The following is a 27993-nucleotide window of genomic DNA, read 5'->3' on the forward strand; positions in this document are numbered from 1 at the left end:
GGACCCGGGGTGAACGACCGTTCGAACGCGTGTGTTTTGAGGCGCACCAACACCAACACAGCGAAACAGACGAAGACGACTGACGACGTAGAACGGCGCGACGTCGGGCACTCACTCACACTTCACTCCACCAACTTCAATGGACTCTCTCGCAAAGGGGAACGGTTCTTTCCGCGTGCCAAGCGACTGAGATCTAGCGGTACTGTGTGTGAAAAAGAGTTCCCGTCTGGTAACTCACACGAACACACGCTTGCGACGTAGGACTCTCACGAGAGCAGCAACGCGACTTTACCTTCTACAATCATCGTGACGATGCACACATGAACTTGAAGAAGGCTAGCCCGAAACCCGAAGTGCATTTGGATTGCACAATAGCGTCACAGCAGCGGTCATGACCGCGCAGGTGTGTTGGTGGTGGAGTGCAACATTACGAGTTTCGTGGGTTCCATTGTACATTTCCGAATGATGAAAAGCCGATCGGAAAGAGACAGGGATATCAACATGCGATGGTGCTGTTTCAGGTTTGAACTTTGTTGGTTTCGTTTCTCAGTTTAATTTAAAATCATCATGAAACGATCCTTTACTGCGTTTGTTCAGCATCCAAAGATCATCAATAGTTCTGTTTTGTTTAGCAGTCTAAACACATTCACAACCACATGGTTGCATCGTTTATTCATGTATGCAAATTGATATTTTATGTTATCTGAGATTTTAGAACATGCCATGCGCCATCTACTTGTCGTTATTTGTATTCCGAAGAAACATGCACTCTAATAAATTGCCACTCAACAGTGAATTGTAAGAAGACTCTCCTGCGAGGATACGATGCACTATGGGCGATTAGGTGGCTAAATAATCGAAAAATAATGACGTTCTGATAGGTTGCTATTCTACAACATTCCAAAGCAAGACGCCGTCAACATATAACGTTACACTCTAGGGGGAGGCTGGGGGGGAGTAGACTCAAGCTAATACAACATTGATGATCAAGCTGTAGGCAATAATGCGATATTGAAAACTGAAAATGCAATAGATGGCTCTTTTTCAGTGGTAGTAAAAACGAAATCCTGAAGCAAAGAAAGCACCACGGAAGATGAACTAAACACAAAAAGTAATGTATTCACTTTACACTTGATTTCTAATCACTACTTTTTTGATCCAGCTTCCTAATAGGGTAATGACTGTTTATTTTGTTCTTAAACGCTAACAGTTGGCGCCAGCAGCAAAAAATTACAGAGAACAACCTTTCGAACATTCAGTTTCTCTTACCGGCCGCCGAGCGACGACACTGTTGTTTGTATGTCACCCACTGATCGCGCTACGCTGGATTCTCAAATTTCTCAAACTTCCAACACAAGCGCATGGAAGAATGGTAGTCGGAGAACTGTCAAAACGTATGAAAAATAATGAAAATCGTAAATTACTTGCAATTAGGAAACTGGATCAAAAAAATAGTGATTAGAAATCAAGTGTAAAGTGGATACATAACTTTTTGTGTTTAGTTCATCTTCCGTGGTGCTTTCTTTGCTTCAGGATTTCGTTTTTACTACCATTGAAAAAGAGCCATCTATTGCCTTTTCAGTTTTGAATATCGCCCTATTGCAAGTAATTTACGTTTTTCATTATTTTCCATACGTTTTGACAGTTCTCCTACTACCATTCTTCCATGCGCTTGTGGTGAAAGTTTGAGAAATTTGAGAATCCAGCGTACCGCGATCAGTGGAAGGAATACAAATAACAGTGTCGTCGCTCGGCGGCCGGTGAAAGAAACTGAATGTTCGAAAGGTTGTTGCCTGTACTTTTTGCCGCTGGCGCCAACTGTTAGCGATTAAGAACGAAATAAACAGTCATTACCCTATTGTACTAGCAAACACGAAACAAAACTGTGTGCACGCCTCTGGTTGTAAAGTATGTAACATTAGAAATTTGGTATGATCGTTTAAAACGTGGTCGATAGACATTTCGGCAGTGTTACGCCAAATAATACTGCGGTGTTACTTACTTTCTTATTTGTAGAAATTAGCATGTATACCAACTTTAGCAAAGATATACACACTAAGCTCTTACGGTGAATTTCACCGTAATCTCAACAGCTGAACAGTTCGGTGAAATAGAACACCGTTATTCCGTCGAAATTTTACGGATTCCGGTGATTTTTCACGGAATACTGTAAAAATTTACCGTACTCTGTTAATTTATTTCACCGAACTGTTCAGCTGTTGAGATTTTACAGGAATCCGTAAAATAATTTAAGTGTGTAGGTCAGTGATTCCCAACCTTTTTTTGAAACTGCGATCCCCTTTGAAGTTCTACAAACAGCTCGTGGACACCTAAGAATAAATGTTCTCAAAATAAAAGTCTGTGGTTGGTTTTCAACGATATTATGGATGAAAATCTATTTTTTTTTAAATGAACAATCCTTATAGCCCAAGCAACATTGGTAGCTGAATAACAGTTCTCACATATCTTGTGATCTCACCCTAAAAGCCATTGGTAACCGAGTGTGTAGCTTGTTGTTACCGAACAATCAAATGAATTTACACGTCATTCAACAATGCTACGACGAAGAGAAGATCCTCCTTTATCTACCAGTGTAAATAGTTTTTATCCTGGTCCATTCATTTGCTTAAAAACAAGGAGCTACACGCTCGGTTACCAATGGTTTTTAGGTCGAGATCATAAGTTATGCGAGAGTTTATTCAGCTGAAAAGAGGCTGTATAAACCGCATTTTAGATTAATAAACTTTTATTCAGCTACCAATAGTGCTTTGGGAGGTAGCGAATTCTATTCAGAATACGTCGAACAAATTAAAAAATGTGCTCGATTATCTAAGATTTAGATTAACACATGTTTTCTTTCAGTCTAGTAGAATAAGCGTTTTTCCTAAATAAATTGATAATTTTGACTGAAGAATAACTTTTGAAAATGGTCCATGAGTTTTTTGCATACAATTCTCGCATAACTTATGATCTCGCCCTAAAAGCCATTGGTAGCCATGTGTGTAGCTTATTGTTTCTGAGGATTTGAATGGATTTACACGTTTTTTATCAACTCTTTGGTGAAGAAACGATCATTATCTACCTGCCAGTGGTATTGGTTTGGATGTTTATACATTCATTTGCTCAGAAACAACGAGCTACACATGGTTACCAATGGCTTTTAGGGCGTTATCCCAGATTATGCGAGAATTTATTTGCAAAATTCTAAGACGGGGTTGGTGGTCTGATGGCTACCGTTTCTGCTACATAAGCAGAAGGTCATGGGTTCAATCCCAGGCCCGTCCCTTTCCTCGTACTTTGTAGTTGTATATCTCTCACTTGCTTCTATCTTCCACTCAAAATCTATCACACTCAAACTATTCGTTCATAGCAAACGCTAGAACCAGAGACGGACAAGAAACCGTTTCCCTAACGCTTCCTACTTCCACGCGCACGCCTTTCTTACGCTTGATACATAGGCAGTCTGCTAATCACAAAAGCAAACCTCTCTGCCATGCCTTTCCCCCAATCCATACCCTCCCGCATGAACTGGCGTAGATGCAGTGGTATATACGGTCTACGTGGGAACCAGTATAATGCATCATCAATTCCTCCCCCTTCCCACATTGGTCTGCATTCTGACGTGGCAGGCACCATTGTCGCTAAAAATAGAAGATCACCAGCACTTATACACTGAGGATGCCTGTTAGTCCCAAGCAGTCATTCGGTTTGTTCCTTGTGTAAGTGCAGCTGATCTGGCGATACTGGAGTAGCATCCACGGGCGGCCAATCAAGCTCAAGCTCAAGTTCAATTTATTTGACAAATTCTAGTTCTGTAATTATTCGTCTTCGAGAAAAATGTACCATAGAGAGGTTGTAAAGAACCGTTTGGGCTATAAGAAAAAAAAAATAATAAAAACTGAAAAATATTGAAATTTACAAAATCTAAAGAAGATAGCATTCAAAATGTAAATTTAAACATATTATCCGAGTGTCATGTATACACATTTATTTCTGCATTTATATTATTCGTCTAATCATTTGAATACACATTTGCCCTTATGATCGGTAAAGACTCCTTCCATCGGTCAAATCTATAAAAAAGCAAATGTTTGATGTTAGCTTGCATTTACGAATATTAAAAGATAGCGGACGTTGTATTAACCATATCGGCAAGTTCGTACCATTGTTTGTACATTGTATCTGTTGCCCTTAGTTTGAACGTTTCAGTGCAAGAAGGGGTTTGCATAAAGTCATAACAGGCATTTCAATGCAAACATGAAGCAGCAAGCCCATGATAAGTGTGACGAACAATATTGAGGATGTTAATAGTATCTATAAATATAGTGAAATGTTTAATCCAAAATACCTTTATTTTAAAGAGAAGCAAACAAACCATGGTGAAGACGCTGCTCATTAGCGGGAAGGTGATATTGCGGTAGATCGCGTAAACTACTGTGTATTGGACGACGTATACGCAGTAGGATAGTTTGGATGCGACCAGCATTATTGGATGCTGTAGAATCGTTGCCAAAATATTGCGAGGCCGGAACGTGAGATATAATGTCAGGAAGCATGCCAAAAAGCCCCAAGATGCCTTCAAAAGAGATCCATAAAGAGCGAGAATTAGCGATGGTTCTGCGGGGTGGTCAAGTGGGAGACACATCGTCAAGGTGTTCAATGTAACGAAGAATGCGACTGCCGACAGGAACATGGCACTGAAATGCTGTAAATGGGATTAGAAATATTCGGTTTAAAATTGAAAGGAATATTTGATTCAAAGTATGGTTCACAACAAAAACTAAAGGCATCATCAGCAATGTTACGAATCGTATGGCGAGCTAAAGATGCCCTAAAAGAGTTTAAAAATAGCTCTTATTATGTATTACAATCATTCTTTGGATGAAATTTTTTATTTGCAGATGATTTTGTTAAAAAAATAGTTGAAGATAAACCATATTTACCTGTATGTCCTCCAATGTTTTACCATGTTCGACAAAATGGTGATACACAATCCCTGTAACCACACCGAAAAAGTAATTTCCTGCATTACTTTCAAATGTGACATACACTTTTAGGTAATAGTCGAGATTTCGGATTTCATCAATCACGTATCTAAAAATAATTATTTGATCTTTCTGTAAGATCAGTTTGTGCTGATTGTAATTCAAGAGTAATTTTACCGAACGATCATCATAACGGTTGCGTCTAAATTGTTGAAATAAATCACAGCAGCCGGAACTACTAATGCAAAGATTACCATGAAGCAAATCGATGCATTAATAAATTTCGGGAATCTAAAAACAAGAAATATTTTAGCGACTGTAAAATTGATTTCAGATTCAGGTCAAGCACTTACCTCCAAATGAACATCAGTATTATCGTCCCTACTAGAAATAATTGAAAATCAGCTCCAAGATACCAAGTGAACTGCAAGCACTGAAAAATGATGAAGATGTCAATCGGAATTGTTTTTTAATTATTTACCATATTCCAACCGGTTTGTTCGCTTCAATGTAATTATTGACAAACAGTAAATTCGTCCACCAATTCTCCATACAGTGGTCTTGATACCTCTCTGCAATAGGACCATTTTTAAGTCTATTGTACCAAGAAACTTGAAAAAGGATAACAAAGGAATAAACTGGCAGAATTCTGAAAACAAAACAGAATGTTCAATAATAATTAACTTTTTTCACTATACCAATAGCTTACCGAACTAATCGGTTCAAAATCCTATCCATCAAATACCACATTTTAAACTGGGGATGTGTTTTAATATGATCCATGAAATTAACCGCCAGTACCACTCCACCGATGACGAAAAATATCTGCACCAAATAGGTGTTGCCTGCCATGGCAATCGGGAACCAAAACATGCTGAACTGTTGTTCCATTTTCTCTGGATTTTTCAGGGGCATTCGGATCATCGGAATGGATGCGTGACATAATACGATTGTTAGCATGGTCAGCACACGAATACCGTCCAGGAATAGGAGATCCTGTCTGGATCTAGAGTTGAGTGATCCAAGCTTTTTTAAATTCCCCGATAAGGAGAATGCTTTGACTACCAAAGATTCTGCAAATAAATATGGGAACTTTCTCATAAATTCTGCTGACGTATCTTGTTTGGATTTTTTACCTGTATAAATGCCTTGAAAGTCAATAATAGTGCAAGTAACTATTAACAATACTATAGACAAAACCGTCAAACAGAAGATCATTTCCAAAGTTCCTGTTTCAGATGTAAACCAATGAAAACATGAAATAGTATCTTACAAAGTGTTTTAAATACCATACCAACTGGTCGATCGTAATCGTCTGCAGAAATACTGACTAAGGTTTCCGGGATAGATTTCAACTGGTAGTTTGTCCATACTCGATCGGCGGCACATATTCCGGCTTGCTGTTCAATACTCATTTCTACATTAGTAGCCCATTTGCACCGATCTAGACAAATGCCGATTTCCAAAGCGTTTCGCTGATAGTGGCGGGGATCGTTAGAATGTTGCTGAAAATATTATGATATTATTACCAAAAACTTAGCAATAAAATTAAACCACCTTCTTCTTCTAGGCATTACGTCCTCACTGGGACAGAACCTGCTATACAGCTCAATATTCTTATGAGCACTTCCACAGTTATTAAATGAGAGCTTTGTTTGTCAATGTTGGCATTTTCGCGTATATCGTGTGCACTGAACGAAATCTCCCGCCATGAATTGAATGATTTTCAATTCACTTGACTGCAAATCATCATAATCCTTATTTTGAATGATTATGAAAGAACGTGATGCATCCACCGTCTATCGAACTATAATCATCCAATGTTTCGATGATTTTTGGTGCGCATCTGTATGACTTTAAGCATATAATTGAATTACATGGAAACAAATGAATAACATGTAACTTATGACGGTTTTTTTTTCTTCGATGCCCGAATCAAAAATCATTCAATTACAGTTCAAAATGTCATTTGGAGTGTTAATAATCACAGATTTCCAATCATTCTTGTCAATCTTCTGAAAACATGGCGGAAGCAACAAGGATCAAAGCAAATCAAAGTTTCTTCGTGGATTTTAAAGATAATTTTGTATTCTTGTTCAAAATAACATTTTCTAAAAATTTGCACAAGAGCGCAGCCACAAATTTCATCAAACATAAAAGTTTGAGTCAAAATTTTAACTTAAATAAGAGTCACCCTATTCAACTTTTTTTTTCTAAAAAGATGCGAAACTCAATAACTTCTCTGAAGATATCAAACGTCTAAAATCGATGAGAACAGAGAAAAAACTTTTTTCCGGCTAAGTTGTCGATGCGATCCATTGTGCAGTGATTATTTTGAATCAATGCCAACGTTTCGATAATCAACGCTTAATTCTTGACTGAAAAACGAAACCTCCAATTATCATCATCAAAGTCCAGTCAATCTTCCTTAACAGTTGTTTAGATGTTTACAATTTTCCTAGAAATTAGAACTTATAGGAAGTTGAATGCCGCCGGACGCATTAAGATTCGTTGAAAATGTTCAGAAATATGACCATTACCGTAAAATTATTCTACCCCTTTACCCCGAATTACATTACCCCAAATTCCACTAACCCGAATGCCATTACTCCGAATTCCAAAACCCGAACGACCCATAACCCCGAATGACATTACCTCGAATTCCAATATCATGTGGAAATGTCATCATTGTCGTCATGTCAAGATAATTGTAAATTCGGGGAAATAGCATTTGAGATGATGGAATTCGGTAATGGTACTTTCGAGGTAATGTAATTCGGGGTGATGGCATTCGGAAAAATGGAAGACCAAATACTTGAAGGTTCTTTGGAAAATCAATAAAAAGTTGATAGTGAAATGAACAATCTAATGAAATTTCAAGTAGATTGTAGATATCAGATTTCTAGCGGTTGGTAAAAAGCTGATCTAAAAACATTTTTGGTGAACTTTCTTCAGATATCTGGGTGATCGCAGCAGGCTTTGCGCGCGTGTGGCTGCTTTTCAAATTCGCTGTCACGTTCCATCTCGGATCGCGGAAATTTCGAAAACGTTTCAAATGGCTGATGGTGCTATACCACCCGGCAAAACTATGGAAGAAAAGTGTTGATTGTGTGATGTGACGATAAGAACATTAGAAATTGGCTAGAGTGCATGTGAATGTGAGATGCGAGATTGTGTGAATTGCAGTGCATATTGCGCGAATTTTTAGTTGATTTATTTATTTTTTTTTATTTTGCCGGTGAGGAATTTAATCAGATGATGGATCTTTGAGTGGCCAATGATTGGAAGAAAAGTGTGACTTTCGTGTGTCCGGGAATGTGAAAGTGAGACGCCGAACGCCCCGGAAATTGAACGTTACAATTAGTGCTCTATACAATGGTACCAATAAAGAACCTACAGAAAATAGTGATTTAGGAATTAATGTGCGTAAACATAAGTTCAAATGAAAAATATATAGCAATACGAAACTGTGAAAAAAAGTGGCATGGTGTAGCGATGAACGGATGCGCGACGTGAAGGGGGAAGAAAGGCCAACCCCACAGCCAAAGGTTGGGTAGAAGGTTTCCATGGTGATGGCAACGCCGCCTTAGATGGTTTTCGGTGAGATTGTTCTGAGTATTATGCTTGCAAAAAAAACTAAATTCACGCCGGTTCTAAAGACAACATCTTTTGAACTGGAAGTGTGTTTATATTATCATTATCCATTTGATAACGGTAATGCATACATGCGGGGCTTATTGTTAGTGACAGTGACTTCTGAATGGACGTGTCTCTCCAGCCATTCTGAAATGGGTCACTGAGATTTGCAATAGAGCTATCACCTTCTAACTTCTGGACTAAAGCTTTCAGCAAAGCATAAACGCTTAGCATTGCAGAAAGATTTTTTCCATAATATCACTGCCGGACAGTGCATTGTGTGTCGCCTGAAGAAGTCCCTCTACGGATTGAAGCAGGCTCCCCGGAGCTGGAACTCGGAGTTCCACAACTTTGTAATCCAGCTGGGCTTCCGACGTTCCAATCTAGATAGCTGTCTTTATTGGTGGAGCGATGGGATGATCGTTGTGTATCTCCTGCTATATGTGGACGACATAATTCTGGTCTCAAACCGGATGGACGTGATAGCCGAAATGAAGAAGAAGCTGTCAACAAGATTCGAAATGACTGACGTCGGCTTATTGAAGATGTTCCTCGGCCTCAAGATCGACTGAGACCAAGCGAAAGGAACGATGAAGATCAACCAGCCGAAGTACGTTGACGACCTCCTGCAGCGGTTTGGCATGGCGAATTGCAAACCTGCACCGACGCCACTGGAACCGAACCTGAAGCTAGAACGCCGCGAAGATGAAGCACCGAACCATATCGAGAGCTGATAGGGTGCTTGATGTACCTGGCACTGTCGTGAAGACCGGATATAAGTGCTGCGGTCAACTTCTTCAGCAGGTACCAATCTGCACCGACAAGCGAACATTTGAGTCACCTGAAGCGCATTCTCCGCTACTTGAAGGGTACTGTGAACCACGGTCTGACATTCCGGAGGAACGAAGGATGGGCGCCACTAGTTGGATGTGCTGACGCTGATTGGGGGAACGACCCGGCCGACCGCCGGTCCATCTCGGGTAACGTGTTTCAAGTGTTTGATGGTACAGTTTCCTGGATGACTCGCAAGCAAAGCACCGTTGCCCTCTCTTCAACTGAAGCTGAGTATGTTTCGCTCAGTCACGCTGTGTGTGAAGCAATCTGGCTGCGAAACCTTATCCTCGAACTCGGAATAAAGCTGGACCAACCCGTAGTGCTCCATGAAGATAATCAGTCTTGCATCTGCATTGCCCAGGAGCCACGTGACCACACAAGGATGAAGCACGTGGACATCCGGTATAATTTCATTCGTGAGAAGCTACAAGATGGTACGTTCAAGATCCAGTACATTCCGACAAATGAGCAGTTGGCAGACCTGTTCACCAAAGGATTGTCACGGGGACATTTGAGATGCTGCGAAGTAAACTAGGATTATTCGGTTGAGCAGGGGTGTTGGATGGCAACCGCAGGACTACCCATAGCAACCTAGAATATCATATTGTAGTAGGCTTAGACATTAGAGCAATAAAATTTTCTTCACTTCCACTATTACTCCCAACATAATCAGACGTGTTTCTTTACGTGTTTTTTAGGCCGATTCATAATTTTCTTCCAAAAATTTAGCTCAAAATAGATGAGATAAGTGACTTTTTGACGAAAAGAGTGAGTTTAGTTGAAATGGCTTCAAAAAAGAGACTTTAAAGTGACTGGCTTCAAAAAAGTGAGCAAGTCACTGAAAAGTGATCCGCAACATTTTCCCGTGCTTCTTCTTGGAATTACATCCCTACTAAGATAGAATCTGCTTCTCAGCTAAGTACTCACTTCCATTCAGTATGGCCCATAAAAAAATGCGAAAATTGTCATATCATGTTTTATGGTAGTTTTTATGAGGAAAATGTGAACGAAACAAATATCGTTCATTATTTGTATTGTTTAATCTGTTTAAACTTAGGTTTTTGTTTTGGATATGATTTTTATATGTTTCTTTCACCTGACTAGAGAGGAATTGGAAACATACCTTCAAATTTTATCATGCAGTCATCAAGTTCAATATCTTTGTGATGAAAGCTTCTAAAACATCAATGATGGGGTGACGACCTTCACAGGCCTTGTCTCCAGCATTCGCCCACATCAAATGATAGAATACCTGGATCATTTGAGACATAACCATATTTTCGAAAAAACTGCTCATTTTGGAGAGCCGTGTTGAAACTTCGTATAAGTGTGATAAGCTCTGTATTGCTCAAAACCTATGAGCTAGTATTGATATAGGGGTCTATTTTGTAAATTGAGTGGATTCATGTGACTCGTCTGTAGTCATTGTCGATCAAAGTAAGCATGCATATTTCAGATGTCACCCCTCGACTACCATAGTAATCCAGTCACATAGAGTGACAACTGTCGATAAGCTCGAGAGACAGAGCCAAGTCGAGCAAAATTTTTGGTCGATAGTGACTCCAGTCGAGTAGTTTTTGGTCGACTCGACTTATAAAATAGGGCCCATAATTTGATAAGTTTTTCCTCAAAAAACTGTTATAGACCTCTGTGTTTATTTCTTATTAAACTTTAACAAAAAATAAAGGCATATCAATCCCATAAGACGCAAATGCCCTACAAAACAAGACCCTGGCAAAATATTTTATTGTGATCATGCAAAACACGTTCTCTAAGAACTCCTCCATATCCTCTGATACCAAACAAACTAATATTTTCAACAACAAAGTGTGATTTTCGAAGGTGAAAAGTTTATCACCAGAGTATAAGACAATCAAACGCTGTTTCTAGCTTTGAGCGGACATAACCTTTAAACTTCTTTGCTTTATTACATTATTTTTGACAGCAAGAAAATAATGCCAAAATAAGAATAATAAGAAATTACTTTCAATCACAAACACAACGAAAATAAAGATTGTGGATGCTAAATTCACGATCAAACAATTTTCGCATTTTTTTATGGGCCATACTAAGAGCTATCTATGCCATAGTTTCCATTTTCGCATTCGCATATCGAAAAAAAATCTAAATAATTCATTTGATGTTTTCGAGACTGCTTAACTGAAATCTCACGATGGATAATTTTCATATAACCTGGCGGACATAAATATTTAAATCATCTTGTGAAGTATAAGTTTCGTGATTGTGATGTGTAATTTGATGTTTTGTTGTGATGTGAAGTTGATGTTTTATTTTCAAAAAACAACTTTTGAGTAGGGCCTATAATGAAACAATGAATTTGATTATTAACACCTGTACACCCTAACCCCCTAACCTTCTTCAGAAAGTCCGAAGTGCAACTTTGACCAAGCATATCTCTGCCGTTCTCGAAGTGATTTGAAAAAAATCAGCAATGGAACCGGACACTATTCAAGATTGATGTTCATTATTAGGGTTATGAAATACGTCTACCCAAAGTTATTAAGCAAAAGACACTTTCTAGTTTTTTTTTGACAAACGCATATTTTCCACAAATTCGACAATAAAACAATAAAGCGGTGATATGGAGTTTTTTCGACATTAATTTGCTTATTTGAATGTAGTGAACAAGTTTCAGCAGAAATTGAAATTTTTGATTACACTCAAAATTTCTTTTACTTAAAATATTACACACTCCATTTTTGAACCCATTTGCCTGTAACCCAAAATTCAAAGCGATGACATATAGTTTTTTCGAGATAAAAATGATTGTGAAAGCCAAGTGAGCATGTTTGAGTAAAAAAAAAAATCCAATTACGCTCAAAACCACAGAAAACGTATTTCCTCAGCTTTTTTTTTTGTCTGAAAATCAAAATTGAATCAAAATTTTTTAGAAGTCGAGTGAATATTGTAGAGCAGGAAAAGAAATTTTTAACTACCGTCGATGGGGGTGACAATGGGTCTAGGGGGTGAGATTGGGTCAAAACGGAAAAATATGTTTTGTGAAATATTTCAGCTAGTAACGCTGATATTGCTAAAATTAATAATTCATATGTTAGGGAACATATTATTACACATAATTCATAACAAAATTCATTTTTAGAAATAGTAGTTTTTGTTCACTACATCCATAAATTTGCATGTTGAAACTAGATAAAATTTACAACAGTAAATTTCTCCTGTACAAAGTATCACGCATGTACTCTAGCCTCTATCGTTTTATTAGTAGAATGTTGAAAGTCTTTTCATTACACATCACAGGTATTTTCCGAAATCTGTTTGATTTTCCCACAAAAAAACCTTTTTTTCGGTACGATGTCTAAAACATTGAAAATGGGGGTGAGATTGGGTCAAGCAAGAACGATAGTAAATGAAATTCCAAGTCCACTTTTTTGACATTTTACGGTGCCGGGTGTTCTCTTTTTTCATTAAGATGTGTTTATTCTTTCTAAATACAGCATCTCTGAAACATCAAACAAGTCTACTTGAGTATTCCGTGCATTGAATAACAATACAACGCATTTTGACAACTTCTCAAACCAGCAACTGTGTTTCGTGCGCAGCAACATCGTAAACTTTTATCAAAAGGGTGTTTTTTTTTTTAAATTTGATTATTTATCAGTGTTTTCATATTATAGAAACATCTCACGGAAGTACAAATGGGTTGGATCGCTGAAATACTGGGATTATGACGTCAACTTCTGCCTGAAATTTATTGATCGTGGAATGTCGCACCGAAATTTAACTATTTGCGAAGGTTTAAAATAATCACTGTTCCACTACACCTTTAGGGAAACTGAATGGGCTTTATAGCAATGGGGATGAGACTTTGAAGACAATTTGAAGGAAACACCAAAAAAATTTATGTAAACTTGACGATTAATGTTGGGTTTACATATTTTTTCTCATAGCTCTCCAATTTGCAGTATAATCTTTCTTTTAAGTGGGTTTATCATACTTGTGAAACATCTAAGATATCTTTTTGTCTTGTTTGCATCGTGTTTTATCAATATTTTTCAGTTGTGAATGGTTTTGAAATCATATTCTCAAAAACAAGTTATTTCAATTACAGTGACCCAATGTCACCCCCTCTATGGGGTGAGATTGGGTCATTTTTCATTCACTTGTGGTGCCGCTGTGAATAAATATTTGACTTTTATTTTTTGAACAGTTGTTAATGTACCATCCAAGTACATACACACCAAATTTGAAGTTTATTGGAGTTAAATTGCAATAGTTATTCAAAAAATAAATCGCACATATCCCTTTTTGACCCATTGTCACCCCCAACGACGGTACTATCAAAATTGTTTTTACCTTGAAAATAGTACAAAAATCTTATTTCCCGAGTTTGTTCGTCTGTAAATAAAAACGCAAAGCTATGACATGTAGTTTTTTCATCATGAATTTACTTGTAGAAGTCAACTGAACATGTATGAGCAAAAATTGAAATTTTTGATTGCATTAAAAATTTATTTAACCTAATATACTACCATAACCCCTATTTTCTGGACCAACCTGTAAGTCAAAATTCAATGCGATGACACATAGCTTTTTCGACATAAAATTGATTGTGAAAATCAAATGAAAATTTTTGAGTAAAAAATTAATTTCAAAATTTATTTTACCCAGAAAACACAGAAAACGTATTTTCTGAGCATTTTTGTCTGTTAATCAAAATTGAAGGCTATGACATGTATTTTTTTTAAAAGACAATTTACACCGTCTTCAGCCATGGGCTGCACAGACTGAACATAACTAACATTAGACAACGGACACACGGAACGACCAGTGGACCAGTGAAGAATTTTTCGTTTGACGAAAGGTTTTCTCCGACTGGGGCGGGAATCGAACCCACACTTCATGGCACAATACGCCTAAACGATTGACGCCGCTAACCGCACGACTATGAAGCCCATAACGGCATGAATTTATTTCTAGAAGTCAAGTAAATATTGTAGAGTAGAAAAAAAAATACCACAATTCATTTTTTCAATGTTGGCTCCCTGACGCCCATAGTGAACCCGTAATTTTATTTATGCCTTCGTCAAGGAAATTTCATTATGGAAAGTTCTTGGACCGACCGGGAATTAAACCCAAACACCTTCAGCATGGCTTTACTTTGTTATCGCGGACGATACCACTAGCATAAAGATGGACCCATAGAATATCAAGGATACAATTCATACATATGTAACAATTTTTAGTTACACTTGTGGAATTTATTCGCAATTTTATTCTGGAATCTATGTAAATACCTCCTCAAAGATTGCATCAAGCATGACAAACGAGCAGTTATACAGCAAGACCATGCAGAGGATGTTTAAACTTCGAACCTTATTGATCGAAGATCTTTTCGGGTTGGGAATATTCTCGGCCTTTTGAGACATACATTATCTTAGGTATTATACTTGCCACACAACAACGAACGGAAAAATAGTCAAATGGCGAAGCCAGCTCTCAGTCAATAAATTTAAAAGTTTTCATAAAAAATACTAAACTGAGTAGCAGGTTCTGTCCCAGTAAGAACGTAACACCAAAAAAAAAAGAAAAAGTAAAATGTATGCTAAAATCGTAAATTTAGGAAGGAATTACATTATCATCTTTAAAAAATTGAAACACTTACTGTGATACGTTGCCACATTACTGAACTTGTATTCTGAACAATATGTGCTTTGACGACATTGTAACGAAAACTCGGGTTTCTGCGTCGGCAATCATCGAAATCATCGTAGTCATATAGCTGAGGCTGCATTTTCCATGGCTCGTCCTCTAAAAAAACCATCCAATTTCATATCATACTTTCGATAAAGCTTTCCGCCACATATAGAATTACTCACGCTGTTTCACTTCTGTAGAAAAAGAATCGGTGACGGAAATTTTAACGCCCATCGCGATCACGATGGCAATAATGTAGTGTAAATTCATTTTAATACCTAAAACTATCTAGGTACACCACTATTGCCCGCACAGTTCACACATGCTGCTGTTAGAAAAGCTCACCACCGACTGTCTGGATCCTAAAATCCTACGATAGCCATCATGCAAGGCAGGTCGTAAAAAGTTTGTTAGGTTGTTTGTTCTTTTCCTAACTTTGGAATGGTATGCATTTGTGAGCATTTTAAGATTAACGGATTGTATAAGAGATCATAGTGAGAGAGTAATGTTGAAAGGATTTAAAATTATTGGTCCGCAACTTGGTTAAATAAAGTTATTAGTTCAAAATAATGGAAGTAAGCATCGCTGAGATACAGAAAAATCAAGAACTTTGTTTTTAGCAAGGTTTTTAAATAAAACTTCAGGTCATATTTGCACGATGTGAAAAATTGGCAAATATGTCATTTCGGTTTGAAGTATTTATGTTAGATAAACTTAATTAACAAAAAACGTAAAATCTCATTTTTTTCACAGGAACAGTTTTGAAATTTCATCTCCCCAAATTCAATTTTTATAAATAAGCTTTGATCGGTCGAATCCTCAAATCATAATTTACGGTCAAACTCTATTTTTTTAAGAATACCGATCACAGGGCCCTACTCATGCAAGGAACCTTGCACAAGAAAGCTTAATCTCAAAGCTCTGAATTCATCTTTCTTCGTAAATCTGTCCTCTGTACCATAGTGCGCTGATAGATTTTGCGTTTTTGGAAATCGTGTCACTGGAATCAAATTTTGCCAATCATTGTGCGCCATTGTGGTAACCTTATGGCAAAACAAGATTTATCTTTATGAGCTTTGAATGCAGAAATAGCTACTTGATCCTATGTTTAATTAGTGTCACCACATTAAGATAGCCATTAAAAACATGTAAATTACCGGCATAAGTGTTCGTATGCGAATATTAGATAACACTTTTGAATCTCCCTGCTATAGGCACAGCTGTGCAAGGTTCAATGGTTTCAATCATAAAAACTTATAAATAGATGTATAATATGTATACCACTAGGGATCCCCCTTCAAATGTTATTCCTTTGCTGTGTACCGGTATACCTAGAAGAAGAAACTGGATACTTAATGTTGTTTCGGGGGTGATATTTTCGACTGTAAGGTTAATTTGGGTGGCAACCCTCAGGCCACCTAAATTAACCTTACAGTACTCAGGGTAAATTAGTATGAGTAAAAGTAAAAGTAAATAAACTTTAACTTGATGTATATTTGTGTACAGCCGAGTGTTTAGAATCCGCGGCTACAAAGCAAAGCCATGCTGAAGGTGTCTGGGTTCGATTCCCGGTCGGTCCAAGATCTTTTCCTTGACTTCCCTGGGCAAAGAGTATAATCGTAGGGGGACATGGGGCAAGAAGGACACCCGGGGCAAGAGTGCCACCTCTAATTTCACGTAGTTCAAATCAATTTTTTGATGTTTAACGCAGGATAAGTATAAATTGAGTACTAATTGAGTGTTGTGTAAATATTACAGTTAAAAATGTTTAGTACAAAAAAATAGAAAAATGTCTTTAACTCACCAAAGCAAAATATGCGAAATATTATAAGAATGTAAGACTGGAAAACAAGGTTTGACTCCCAATAAATACAAAACATATTGATTTTTCCGCATAGTATTGATGATTTTCAATTGTTTAATATAGCTGTGAGGATTTTTTTTTCGAAAAAGTCCTTTTGACATTAAATTTTACATATATAATAACAGTATGTCTTATGGGGCAAGAGGGACTTTTATTTTTCTTGTTTAATATTGCATTCAATCAATGTTTCCTTCTAAATAAAATCAAAATAAGCCCTCTTGGACATTCAAAATGGTTTCTGAAAATTTTTACTATTATTGTTACAGTCAAATAAGATGAAAACTAAATTAATTTCGTAAAATTACTTTTTAACTATATTTCAACTTTTATCCCTCAGTTTTTATCTTTACTTACTCTACAATTTATCCTTTAGGCGGGGAAATAATAATATACAAAATTTGTGGCATTTTGCTCTGGTGGTCTTCTTGCCCCATACGAGTGGCACTCTTGCCCCGTGCCTCGTTTAAAAACCTCATAAGAAGGGATATTTTCAAAAATCTCAAATCATCATGTGTTTCTTATATTTTTGAAATCTATCGATAACATCATTTAGAACAAGAGCTGAGCTTGCCCCTACACTGGAATAATCTTCAAAAATTGTGCTAATCAACCATGATTTGAACCTATATATCTTAAGGTGTCCTTCTTGCCCCCAGCCCCCCTACCTGCCACACGATATACGAATGCAAAAATGGCAATTTGGCAAAGAAAGCTCTCAGTTTATAACTGTGAAAGTGCTCATAAGAACACTAAGCTGGAAAGCAGGCTCTGTTCCAATGAGGACGTTAATGCCGAGAAGAAGAAAGATATTTGTGTACACCTTTTTTCCACATAGTAATACTGGGTTTCGTTTGGACTTTGAAAAAAAAATCGGCCTTAAATAAAAACAATGGTTTGTGGGCTTTGAAAAAACTACCTCCCAACATTAAATGGAAGGTTAAAAACGTACCATAAAATAGGGCGATATTCAAAACTGAAAAGGCAATAGATGGCTCTTTTTCAATGGTAGTAAAAACGAAATCCTGAAGCAAAGAAAGCACCACGGAAGATGAACTAAACACAAAAAGTTATGTATTCACTTTACACTTGATTTCTAATCACTACTTTTTGATCCAGTTTCCTAATAGCAAGTAATTTACGTTTTTCATTATTTTCCATACGTTTTGACAGTTCTCATACTACCATTCTTCCATGCGCTTGTGTTGAAAGTTTGAGAAATTTGAGAATCCAGAGTAGCGCGATCAGTGAGGGGAATATAAACATCAGTGTCGCCGCTCGGCGGCCGGTAAGAGAAACTGAATGTTCGAAAGGTTGTTGTCTGTAATTTTTGCCGCTGGCGCCAACTGTTAGCGTTTGAGAACAAAATAAACAGTCGTTACCCTATTGTAAAACAAGGAGTTGATTCACGTAAAGCCTGTTCCGCTTAGAATGGATCATTAAAATAAACAAAACGGCCGCTATGGAAAGCATAGATAGCGCCACCGTAGCCTTGTGTGTTTGACCGAACAGCAATGCTGTCACAATGTTAAATTCCATATACAGTGGCGCCTTTGTTTCGATGCGGTGAGCACTTGCAAAAACTACCTTCAATGATCTATTTGGCTGCAAACAATGAGGAAGAAAAAACGTATTAAAAATCGTATTAATTAATTAGAGCATCATTTTGTAACATTTTTATTAAGCTATAAGGGTCAAAAAGAAGGAAAAATATTCCTCAGCTCCTTAGATGAGCTGTCTAACTTTCCGCTGCACTCCACCCATACGTTTTTGCATAGTACCATTGTGTACATCATCTGCATTTTTTTTTTTTTTCAAGAATGTTTTGAAATTAGACAGTGTTCCCATTATTTTAACTTGATTTTTGGACTTACTTTTGATGATTGCACAAAATTTTTCGATTGGTTTGATGCATGTAAAATTTGGTGGACTGATACTTGTAAACCTTTCTCACTATTCTCACTTGAATCGACGTTATTGTGCAACCATACCATGTAATACCATTCTATGACATTACAACTTTAATCAACAGCTGGCTAGGTCGGGTCAAACTTTTGAGCAATAGGGCGATATTCAAAACTGAAAAGGCAATAGATGGCTCTTTTTCAATGGTAGTAAAAACGAAATCCTGAAGCAAAGAAAGCACCACGGAAGATAAACTAAACACAAAAAGTTATGTATTCACTTTACACTTGATTTGTAATCACTACTTTTTTGATCCAGTTTCCTAATATCAAGTAATTTACGTTTTTCATTATTTTCCATACGTTTTGACAGTTCTCCGACTACCATTCTTCCATGCGCTTGTGTTGAAAGTTTAAGAAATTTGAGAATCCAGCGTAGCGTGATCAGTGGGAGGAATACAAACAACAGTGTCGTCGCTCGGCGGCCGGTGAAAGAAACTGAATGTTCGAAAGGTTGTTTCCTGTACTTTTTGCCGCTGGCGCCAACTGTTAGCGATTAAGAACGAAATAAACAGTCGTTACCCTATTGAATGAATGGAAACATTCTTTGGATTTTTTTTCTTCCATAACCGCAGATAGCTTGGCAAATCATCATCATGCTAGTGAATTTATCTGCAAAATCTTATTTGATCCTACCTGGTGCATCCACCCAACGTTTTACAACTTATGGATTTGGAATTTAAAAATTCAAGAATTTTTGCGATCCGAACTACGTTGCGTTTTCAGCGTAAGTGGGCAAAATACTCTCACGTATTTTGTGTTCCATCTGCGATAACTTTTGAAAATATGTATGGATTTTTTATCACTGAATAAACATACACTCTCGTGCATATGTTTGGGTTCACCCCTAAAAAACATACAAAAGAGTTCAGTCCATATCTCTGTGAGTACACGTCCAATTCAAACTCTAAGCCGCATTCGAAAAGCAAAGAGTATTTCTTAGTTCGTATGTATTTTTCGAAAAACGTTTTTTGAATTTTGCATACTAAATTTTTACTTAACCTTCCAGTCGTCGCGCGGTTTGCCACCGTCAGAACCATCACGCTGCTGTTGTGATCGAGAAGCGAGGATTTTTCACCAGTGTTGTACAAAATACAACAGCGCGACGACTGAAGTGTTAAAGATGTGACACTTTTCAAAAAACACGCTGATAAAACATAGCTAGTGTCATTAGAATCGTTATCTTCTATGCTTTGAAGAGCATTCGCGATTTTTTGCGGAAACATCTGAAACTATTCAAAATTAATGAAACAGGCATTCAAGTCATCGTGCAAAAATTAGGGTTCACCTGAGCCACACGCAAATAATTTTTGTCAATATCTCGGCCATTTTTCAACCAATTTTAATAATTCATAGCTTTTTCAAACGCAAATGATTGCGCATACATGATTGGTTTGAGATTTCACAGATTTTCCGTGTTTTAAATAAGTTCAGGTGAACCCAAACTTTTGCACGATGACTTGAATGACTGTTTCATTGGTTTGGAATAGTTTTCAGATTTTTTCGCCAAAATTTTATGAGCGCTCTTCAAAGAATATAAGATAACGTTTCCAATGACACATTGTTTTTATATCTTAGTCGAGCCAATGCTGAAGAAATTAGAAATGTTTTTTCAGTGTGTGTTTTTTTAAATGCCACAACTTTAAGTTAAAATTTAGTATACAAAATTCAAAAAATATTTTTCGAAAAATACATATAAACTAAGAATAACTCTTTGCCTTTCGAATGCGGCTTAGAGAGTTTGAATTGGACGTGTACTCACAGAGATATGGACTGAACACTTTTGTATGTTTTTGAGGGGTGAACCCAAACATATGCACGGGAGTGTACATCCTTTTAAGTTTATCACTACGACAACTAGAGACACAACACTCATAAAATAGTAGCGGCCAAATACTAAGAGGAAAGCACTTTTAATCAGAGCGTTAATGATTTATCATAAATTTAATCATGATTAATGATTAATGATTATGATTAATCAAAAATGTTAATCATTAATCACAAAAAATCAAGCGTTAATCATTAATCACTAATCATAATCATTGCAATATTATGTTTTAATCATTATTCATTAATCATAATCATAAAGATCGTTAATTTTATTCAGTAATCATAATCTTAATCATAAGCCAAACATTTAATCAATCATCAATCAATCATTGAACAAAATTTAACAAATTTTACAACATTGCCTGTTAAAGTGTACATAAATTTTGCATTTCAATTTCAATTTTGCGAACAATGAGAGTTTATGCCCAAGGAACGTCGAAATCCAACCAAGTACATCATGGCTTTGCTTTGTATCCGAAGATGTTATCATAAGACTAAAAAAGACCCTTAAATATTTCCTCCATGTGAGACGGTGCATTTCTTAGTTGTATATGATACGAATCCGAAGACGCGGTTGAAAGCTTGTGAGTGGTACCATTCTACATGAAGGATTGCTGTTTATAGGGGCAGATCACAACATTTCGACCTAGCACTAATTTTTGGCCGTTCATAAGATTGTTGTATACTTTGTATGAAAATTCGAAAATTGGCACAAGATCAAAACATATTCCTATTCCCCTAGTAGGTGGTATTTTTGTCAATACTTCTCGCTGTTTTCGTTCACGTTTGATGTTTGTAATCTAACATCGCCTGTAGAAATCCAATGAATGTATCAGAGCGTTAAGTTGATCTTGATTAAACATTCGATGATTATAAACGATAAACCATGCTTAAAGCTTTTCAATTTGAATTGTACCTTGTTCAGCTACTAATGTCACTTGAGTTGTGGACCGTGCCTCAGGAAGATGCCATTTAATTTAATTAATAATCATTGGTTAATCATTCAAAAGCTAATGATTAAATGCCCAAAAGCATGCTCTAAACGCCGACGGAAATTTCAATATTGTTTGAAAAAATATTTTTCCAGTTTTTCATAATGATCTCGTTAGGAAATTCCTAGCAAATGTTCAAACTGAATTCGCCCAATATCTCTCTGCAGTGTTTTGTAGCCTGTTCGAAAGATCATATTTTCTAAGTATATCAAAAAAGATTTCAATCCGTAGACTCAAAGACATTTCAATTTAAACAATGACAGCTCGCTCGAAGCTAAATTTGCCGGGGGTGATTCAAAAGTGATTTCCATACTAATATCGAACGCGTTATTAAAATAGTTTCAGGGCACGGACAATTTTGAAATTTTGGGTTCTGGTTCAAACTTAATGTAGATTCAGAAAATACAAAAAAAACTGGATACTATTAAACAAGCTGCAGCATCATGATTCTTCCCAAAAAATCTAATATCAACCCACTTCAATCATTCCCTTGAGAATAAATTCAATGGCTTGGTTTGCAAAATTCATGAGGTTTAATATATGGAAAGCTAGGTTTCAGAACTACCAATATAGTGCTTTAGTTTCATTTTGGAGTATGAATAAACAACTTATTGAATTTTAACATTTTGCTTTACAAAAAGAATACTTAAAATCACTAGAAAGGCGAGCAAATACCATTAAACTTTTATATGAATAATTATAATATAATCACATGATTATCAGTATATTAGAGTATACCGGGGTTTGCTCGCCTTACTAATGATTTTTTCAACACCAATATTTTGAATACTTTCCTCGGGAAATCGACAATCCTTAACAACCCGGCATATGTTCAAGTTTATCAATAGCTCTTGAAACTTCCGTTCAAAACTTAATAATTCATGAAGTTGGATTTATCGCAAGCTACACTTCACAGAGCCAATATATTGATCACTATCTCCAGGATACTAGCTCTTGAACCAGAGCAATTAATCACGATTTGTGATTCAAAACTGTGATTAATTTGCCATTACGAAGTTCAAAAGATTTTTACATAGGATTGTTTGTAAATCATGAGTAATATTCATCATTATCTAGTGTTAGTATATAACCCACTGGTTGCATACTTCAAGTCGTTTAGTGCATATTTTCGGGTATTTAATCATTCGTTATTGAATGATTAGTGATTAATCAAAGATTAATAAAAAAAAAACAATAATTAAATGACATGAGATGCCCAAAACACCTTTAAAGATGCATCGATTGCATCACACTTTTTAAAATTTATCGGTACACTTATGATTAAAAAAACTGAATCAAATAGCTCTCATCATGATTTTTCGTTCAATCATCAATTTTTCAATCATGATTAACTTAACGATCTGCTCTTGAACCATCCTTCTTTAGACTCGGTCTGCAAAACAATGAAGCTTGATTAATCGTTAATAACTTTTGGGACTCACTATGAAAGTGGCTCCTGACTCTTGTGGGGCTACTCCAGTACTCCCCGTAATAGAATGCGGAATTATCGTAATTTACGAATCGATACCCGCAGTTTCAAAGACAAATTGCAATCCTGATATTTACTTTATACCACTGAAAAACATAATTTTGAGGAACTACCGTAAAACAACATTACATGTACTTCGTATATGGATTGAATGGAAAAAATGATGTGAAATTTGCGAAAAATCTACACGTGTTCTCAGTGAGAATCGAACTAACGACTTCCTGTTCACTAGATAGGGCGCGTTATTCATACACCACGAGCGGACTCACGGATGCAGAAGTTGACCTGAATTCGATTTCAACTCAATAAACACACACTACTCGCCAACGACTTGTTAGACGAAATTTGTATAGTGCAAACAATGAATTGCGACGTTCACAATATAAATACGATAAATGAAAATTAAATAAAAACTATTGTTTCGAAATTGGAAATTTTGATCAAATTTGACATTGTAAGGGTTAATCATAATCATTAATCGTAATCACTAATCATTCTGAGTATAATCATTAATCATAATCATTAATCATCTAAAATTGTAATTTAATCATTAATCATAATCATTAATCATACTTTGGCTTAAAAATCAATCACAATCATAAATCATGACTTAAGAAATTTTAATCAATCATCATAATCATTAATCATGATAAAATTGAATGTAATCATTAATCACTTAATCAATCATTGCGACCCGTTAATCATTAACGCTTTGAATGTAAACTGAGTATCAGAAACAACCTTGAAATTTGAATTTTTTGGAAAAAATCTGATTCTTCTTCATTTTGTTTCATAGATTTTTATTTAATATTTTTAGAACAAGTGCTGTTATCTTGGTTATCGATTGCAGTTGAAAAATTATATAACGATTCACTTTGAATACATGTTTGATTTCTTATATAGTCGGAAGTCGATTTTCAGTATTGGAATAAATTTGATAATCATGGAAATCCACAAGAAAACTACTGTTTGACATCATTCCAATTGGAGCATGTTAATAGAGAATGAGGATTACATTTTATGCATAAAAGTACAGAGCTTATAGAAAAAATACCTACTAAAGTGTTTAGGTGGAAACAAATATGATAAAAACCATAATAAGCTTATTAGAATTTGAATGAAATATAGTTTTGAATAAATATCGATACATTTTCATGTTTCGTCATTGAATTCAATAAAAACATGTTTTTGGGAATAAAATTAAGTGACTTGTTGAATTTTTGGCTGCGCTATGTTTTTAAACACCATAGGATTAAAAATTTGCATCAATACTTTTAGAATATAAGTCCATCTTACTGCCCAATTTCAACAAATTTGATCGATAAAAATCCCCCACTACGAAATGAACAAAACGGCCGAAAAAAGCATATGTTTTGTGTAGGGTAACCAATATATTTTGGACCGCTTGCTCATTTTCCGTAGTTTAAATCAAAAGACCAACTCAATTCGCAAGCCCTTTGGAAAGATAGGGCTATTTCACATTTGCATCAAATGTTTGTACATAACAATGTATTTCTTTTATCTGAAATTAATTTAATTCAATCGGTTCATCTATGCGACCGTTACAACACGCTACACAGGGAAATTTAAGCCGTCAGAAATGTTTCAAATGTTAACAAAAACTTTTTTTTTAAATTTCTGGACTAAAAACGTAGAATTTTTTAAGTTTTCCATTGTCAATCGATTGATTAGACTATGCGCAAAGGTATTATACAACAAAATAATAAAAAAAACAGTGCTTCACAATTCAATTATTTTCGACATATTTTGGACCATACATGACAGTGTGAGAATTTTGATCTCGTAGAGGAAGCTTTTCTCTACACTTTGGCATGCTCCTTGACTAGGTTACGCAGTGCTAGGCTTACCAGATCAAAATTTTGGAAAGGAGGATATTTCGTGTGACTGGCTTTGGAAAAAGAGGACATTGATATTTTTTCTAATTCATTGGATGTTCTGGTTACGTCATTGAGACAGGTGGCTAAAGAATATGTTTCATGTTTTTTATGTGTAAAATATGATCAAAGGATTGAAATCATGGCCTTCTGTTAAGAAAGCTGACGCAGATGCCATTGGTTCTTATCTGGGAGGGAGGCACCGATACTACACATAAAATATAGAACAACGTTTGTTTGAACTGCAAGATAACTCCAGCTTGCCAACAACAATCAGGACAGGCTTGGGGAAAATCGCTAGTTTTCTTTTTGTGTGTACTTTCGATCTTTCCTGACAAACATGGAAAAAGGGCCTCAGTTTTCTCTGCACTAAATATTAACTTTTATTGGAAAAAGTGAAACAATGCGTTTTTCAATGCTTTATATTCAATCATATTGAAAGGTGCTCTCGTGACATTACTTGCATTGTGTGCATGAATTGATTTTCATTCGATTTTTGTCACTTTTGATGAAATGCGAAAATGTGTTTAATCAGTTACGCGCTTTTTCTATATAAGTCCAATGTTTGAGATCTGGGCTCACAGTGACAGTTCGTGACAGCGGAATCCCGGCTCACTATGACGTACAGAAATTTTGTATTGGTTTCTCCCTCCCAGGTTCTTATCATATCAAACACAATATCCTTGAATTGACCATAACCACAAATAATTTATAACTCAGAATTTTGCAGAGCAATTCAGGGTTATAATACTCTTGGGATTACAACATGCGTGGTTATGATACATTCAGGGTTATGATGTAAGGTGTGCTTGAGATCGGAGTATACTATGTTATACATAGTCATATACAAAATATTTAAAAAAATAATTCAAAAGTATTGTTATCAAACACAAATTAAAAAAGGCTGAAAACGATTCAAACAATATTTTGACAACATAAGCTATAAAAAATCTAGTGAACTCCCATTTAACCCTGATTCTTGCAGCTTGAATCTTGAGCGGAATTTGTTCAAGACAGAAATGTGGAAATATTTGAACAAATAGAGAAGGAAATTATCTGAATGGATTTCAAATATATTTGCTCATCTCTAAACAGGAGGACATTTACAACCCAAGGGAGGACGGGAGGACATATTATAAAAAAGGGAGACATGTCCTCCCAAGGGAGTCTACGCAGTGCTAATGCTTAGTGGGGTAAAAACAACAAAATCACTTCCTTAGAGGGTTCAAAATACTACCGTTACTCTATTGATTGATATATTGAGCATATATGTTAAATAAAATCGAATGATTCATTATAATTACATTTTCAGTGCATACTTATAGGTGTTAAACGTCATATGTAAATTTCCGACTTAGCATAGCATAGCATAGCATAGACTGACTGTACATGTCAATGGTTGCTACTCCGTGATTGATCGGAACTGGTAAGAGTTGCACTACGATCCAAATGAATAAGGGATGGGAGTTTCCGCTTACTCTCGAAGTGCGATTTTAGCAGATCTAATATTATTAATCAATAACGGCGCCGGCCAAGTCCTTACAGTCAGTCGGGATGGGGAAGGAATGTTAGGGTGTAATGATTGTTGCTTCTAGAGACCGAGAATACCTCTGCATCTCCACAATCACCACGGGAAGGGTGTTTATTAGTGAGGGAGGAAAAGATCTGGTATCAGAAGGCCGGCTCCAAAGGCACGTTCCCCACAGTCACCTCTGGTCGGTGATGCGATCCATGGACAAGGGGGAAATATACGACTTGTATTTAAAGCTAGTTTTGTATTTTTGTCTCGAGAAGTTTTTGGAAAAAATACGTCAACATCTATAATGTCCAACAATTCAAAAGACGTTTTTATTAATGACGAAAACTGAAAATTGCATGTATATATTTTAACTTACATGAAACAGGAATAATGCCGACACTTGTAGTGACGAACCATACATAGTTTGTTTGAAAATTACATATGAGTATTACTGTGCATTTTGTCTCGATATGGTAGAAGTTTTAAAAAATACGTCAACATTCACAATGTCGAACAATTCAAAAGATAATTTGTAATAATGTCAAAAAGAGAAAAATATATGTATATTAAAATTGTATAAGAAAAAAGCATAATGCCGACACTTATAGTGACAAACCATACAAAGTTTGTTTTAATATTACATAAAAGTTACGCTTTCAAGAAAATATGTGTTATCATAAGCATGAAACGAACTCACCAGTTGGTAATCCATTCTCGACTGAACACAAAACTGACACTGACAGCAAAACTTCTTGGCGTCCCGAAAACAAACCGTCTTGCTTGGGCCTTCCCAAATACGTACCCAGCAAAACGCTCAATTCAGCTAAATAAACACATTACAGCAAGGAATTTAGAAGTTCCTAAATAAACTACCTACATTCTGGAATATTATGTGATCCACGGCCCTGCAAGCACTTGGAGTCTTTGAACGTCGGGTGCTTATGACGATCTTTGGCGGTTTGCAGGAAAACAGTGTGTAGCGGCGAAGGATGAACCACGAGCTCGCCCAACTCTACGGTGAACCCAGTATCCAGAAAGAATACGAAGGATTCGATTTGGCGAGTGGCGAGGGTATTTAAAAAAAAAATATACGGTTTACCTAAAATATTGCAATAAAGATAAAAAATAACTTGACAATGTCATGCTTAATTGACATACATACGTGCGAATACTAATAAATTTAGCTGTTTCAATCAGCGACAATGAGCTAAGGGAATTTCACTTCATGTCAGTACTTCATAAATAGTGCAACAATGAACTATGTATTTGTTCTTGATAATTATAGTTTCTTTGGCTTAAAATGCTTTATTCA

The 27993-nt window shown here is 36.2% G+C and overlaps 1 protein-coding gene across 1 annotated transcript; it reads right to left on the reverse strand.

The window, feature by feature from the left end:
* Window positions 1–4018: 4018 nt before the first annotated feature.
* On the reverse strand, window positions 4019–15484 carry LOC110679485 (O-acyltransferase like protein-like). The gene is made up of 12 exons (XM_021854227.1): window positions 15314–15484; window positions 15100–15245; window positions 6280–6490; window positions 6122–6214; window positions 5695–6058; window positions 5478–5634; window positions 5339–5418; window positions 5163–5276; window positions 4944–5094; window positions 4376–4705; window positions 4164–4314; window positions 4019–4073 (listed from the first exon to the last, which is right to left on the reverse strand). The coding sequence occupies exons 1-11, from the start codon at window positions 15399–15401 to the stop codon at window positions 4192–4194; spliced, it is 1857 nt and encodes a 618-aa protein (XP_021709919.1). The 5' UTR covers window positions 15402–15484; the 3' UTR covers window positions 4019–4073; window positions 4164–4191.
* Between the last annotated feature and the right edge of the window lie 12509 nt (window positions 15485–27993).

This window comes from Aedes aegypti, chromosome 3 (genome assembly GCF_002204515.2).
Source record: "Aedes aegypti strain LVP_AGWG chromosome 3, AaegL5.0 Primary Assembly, whole genome shotgun sequence".
In the NCBI taxonomy this organism is placed as follows: Eukaryota; Metazoa; Arthropoda; class Insecta; order Diptera; family Culicidae; genus Aedes; species Aedes aegypti.

What these genes read in the sequence shown, in the direction of transcription:
- LOC110679485 (XM_021854227.1), bottom strand. Translation starts at nt 15,401, where the DNA reads ATGAATTTACACTACATTATTGCCATCGTGATCGCGATGGGCGTTAAA. An exon ending in ATTTTGAACCGATTAGTTCG is followed by an intron (nt 5,635 to 5,694) that starts GTAAGCTATTGG and finishes TTTTGTTTTCAG; the next exon opens with AATTCTGCCAGTTTATTCCT. An exon ending in TGAGCAGCGTCTTCACCATG is followed by an intron (nt 4,315 to 4,375) that starts GTTTGTTTGCTT and finishes CTATATTTATAG; the next exon opens with ATACTATTAACATCCTCAAT.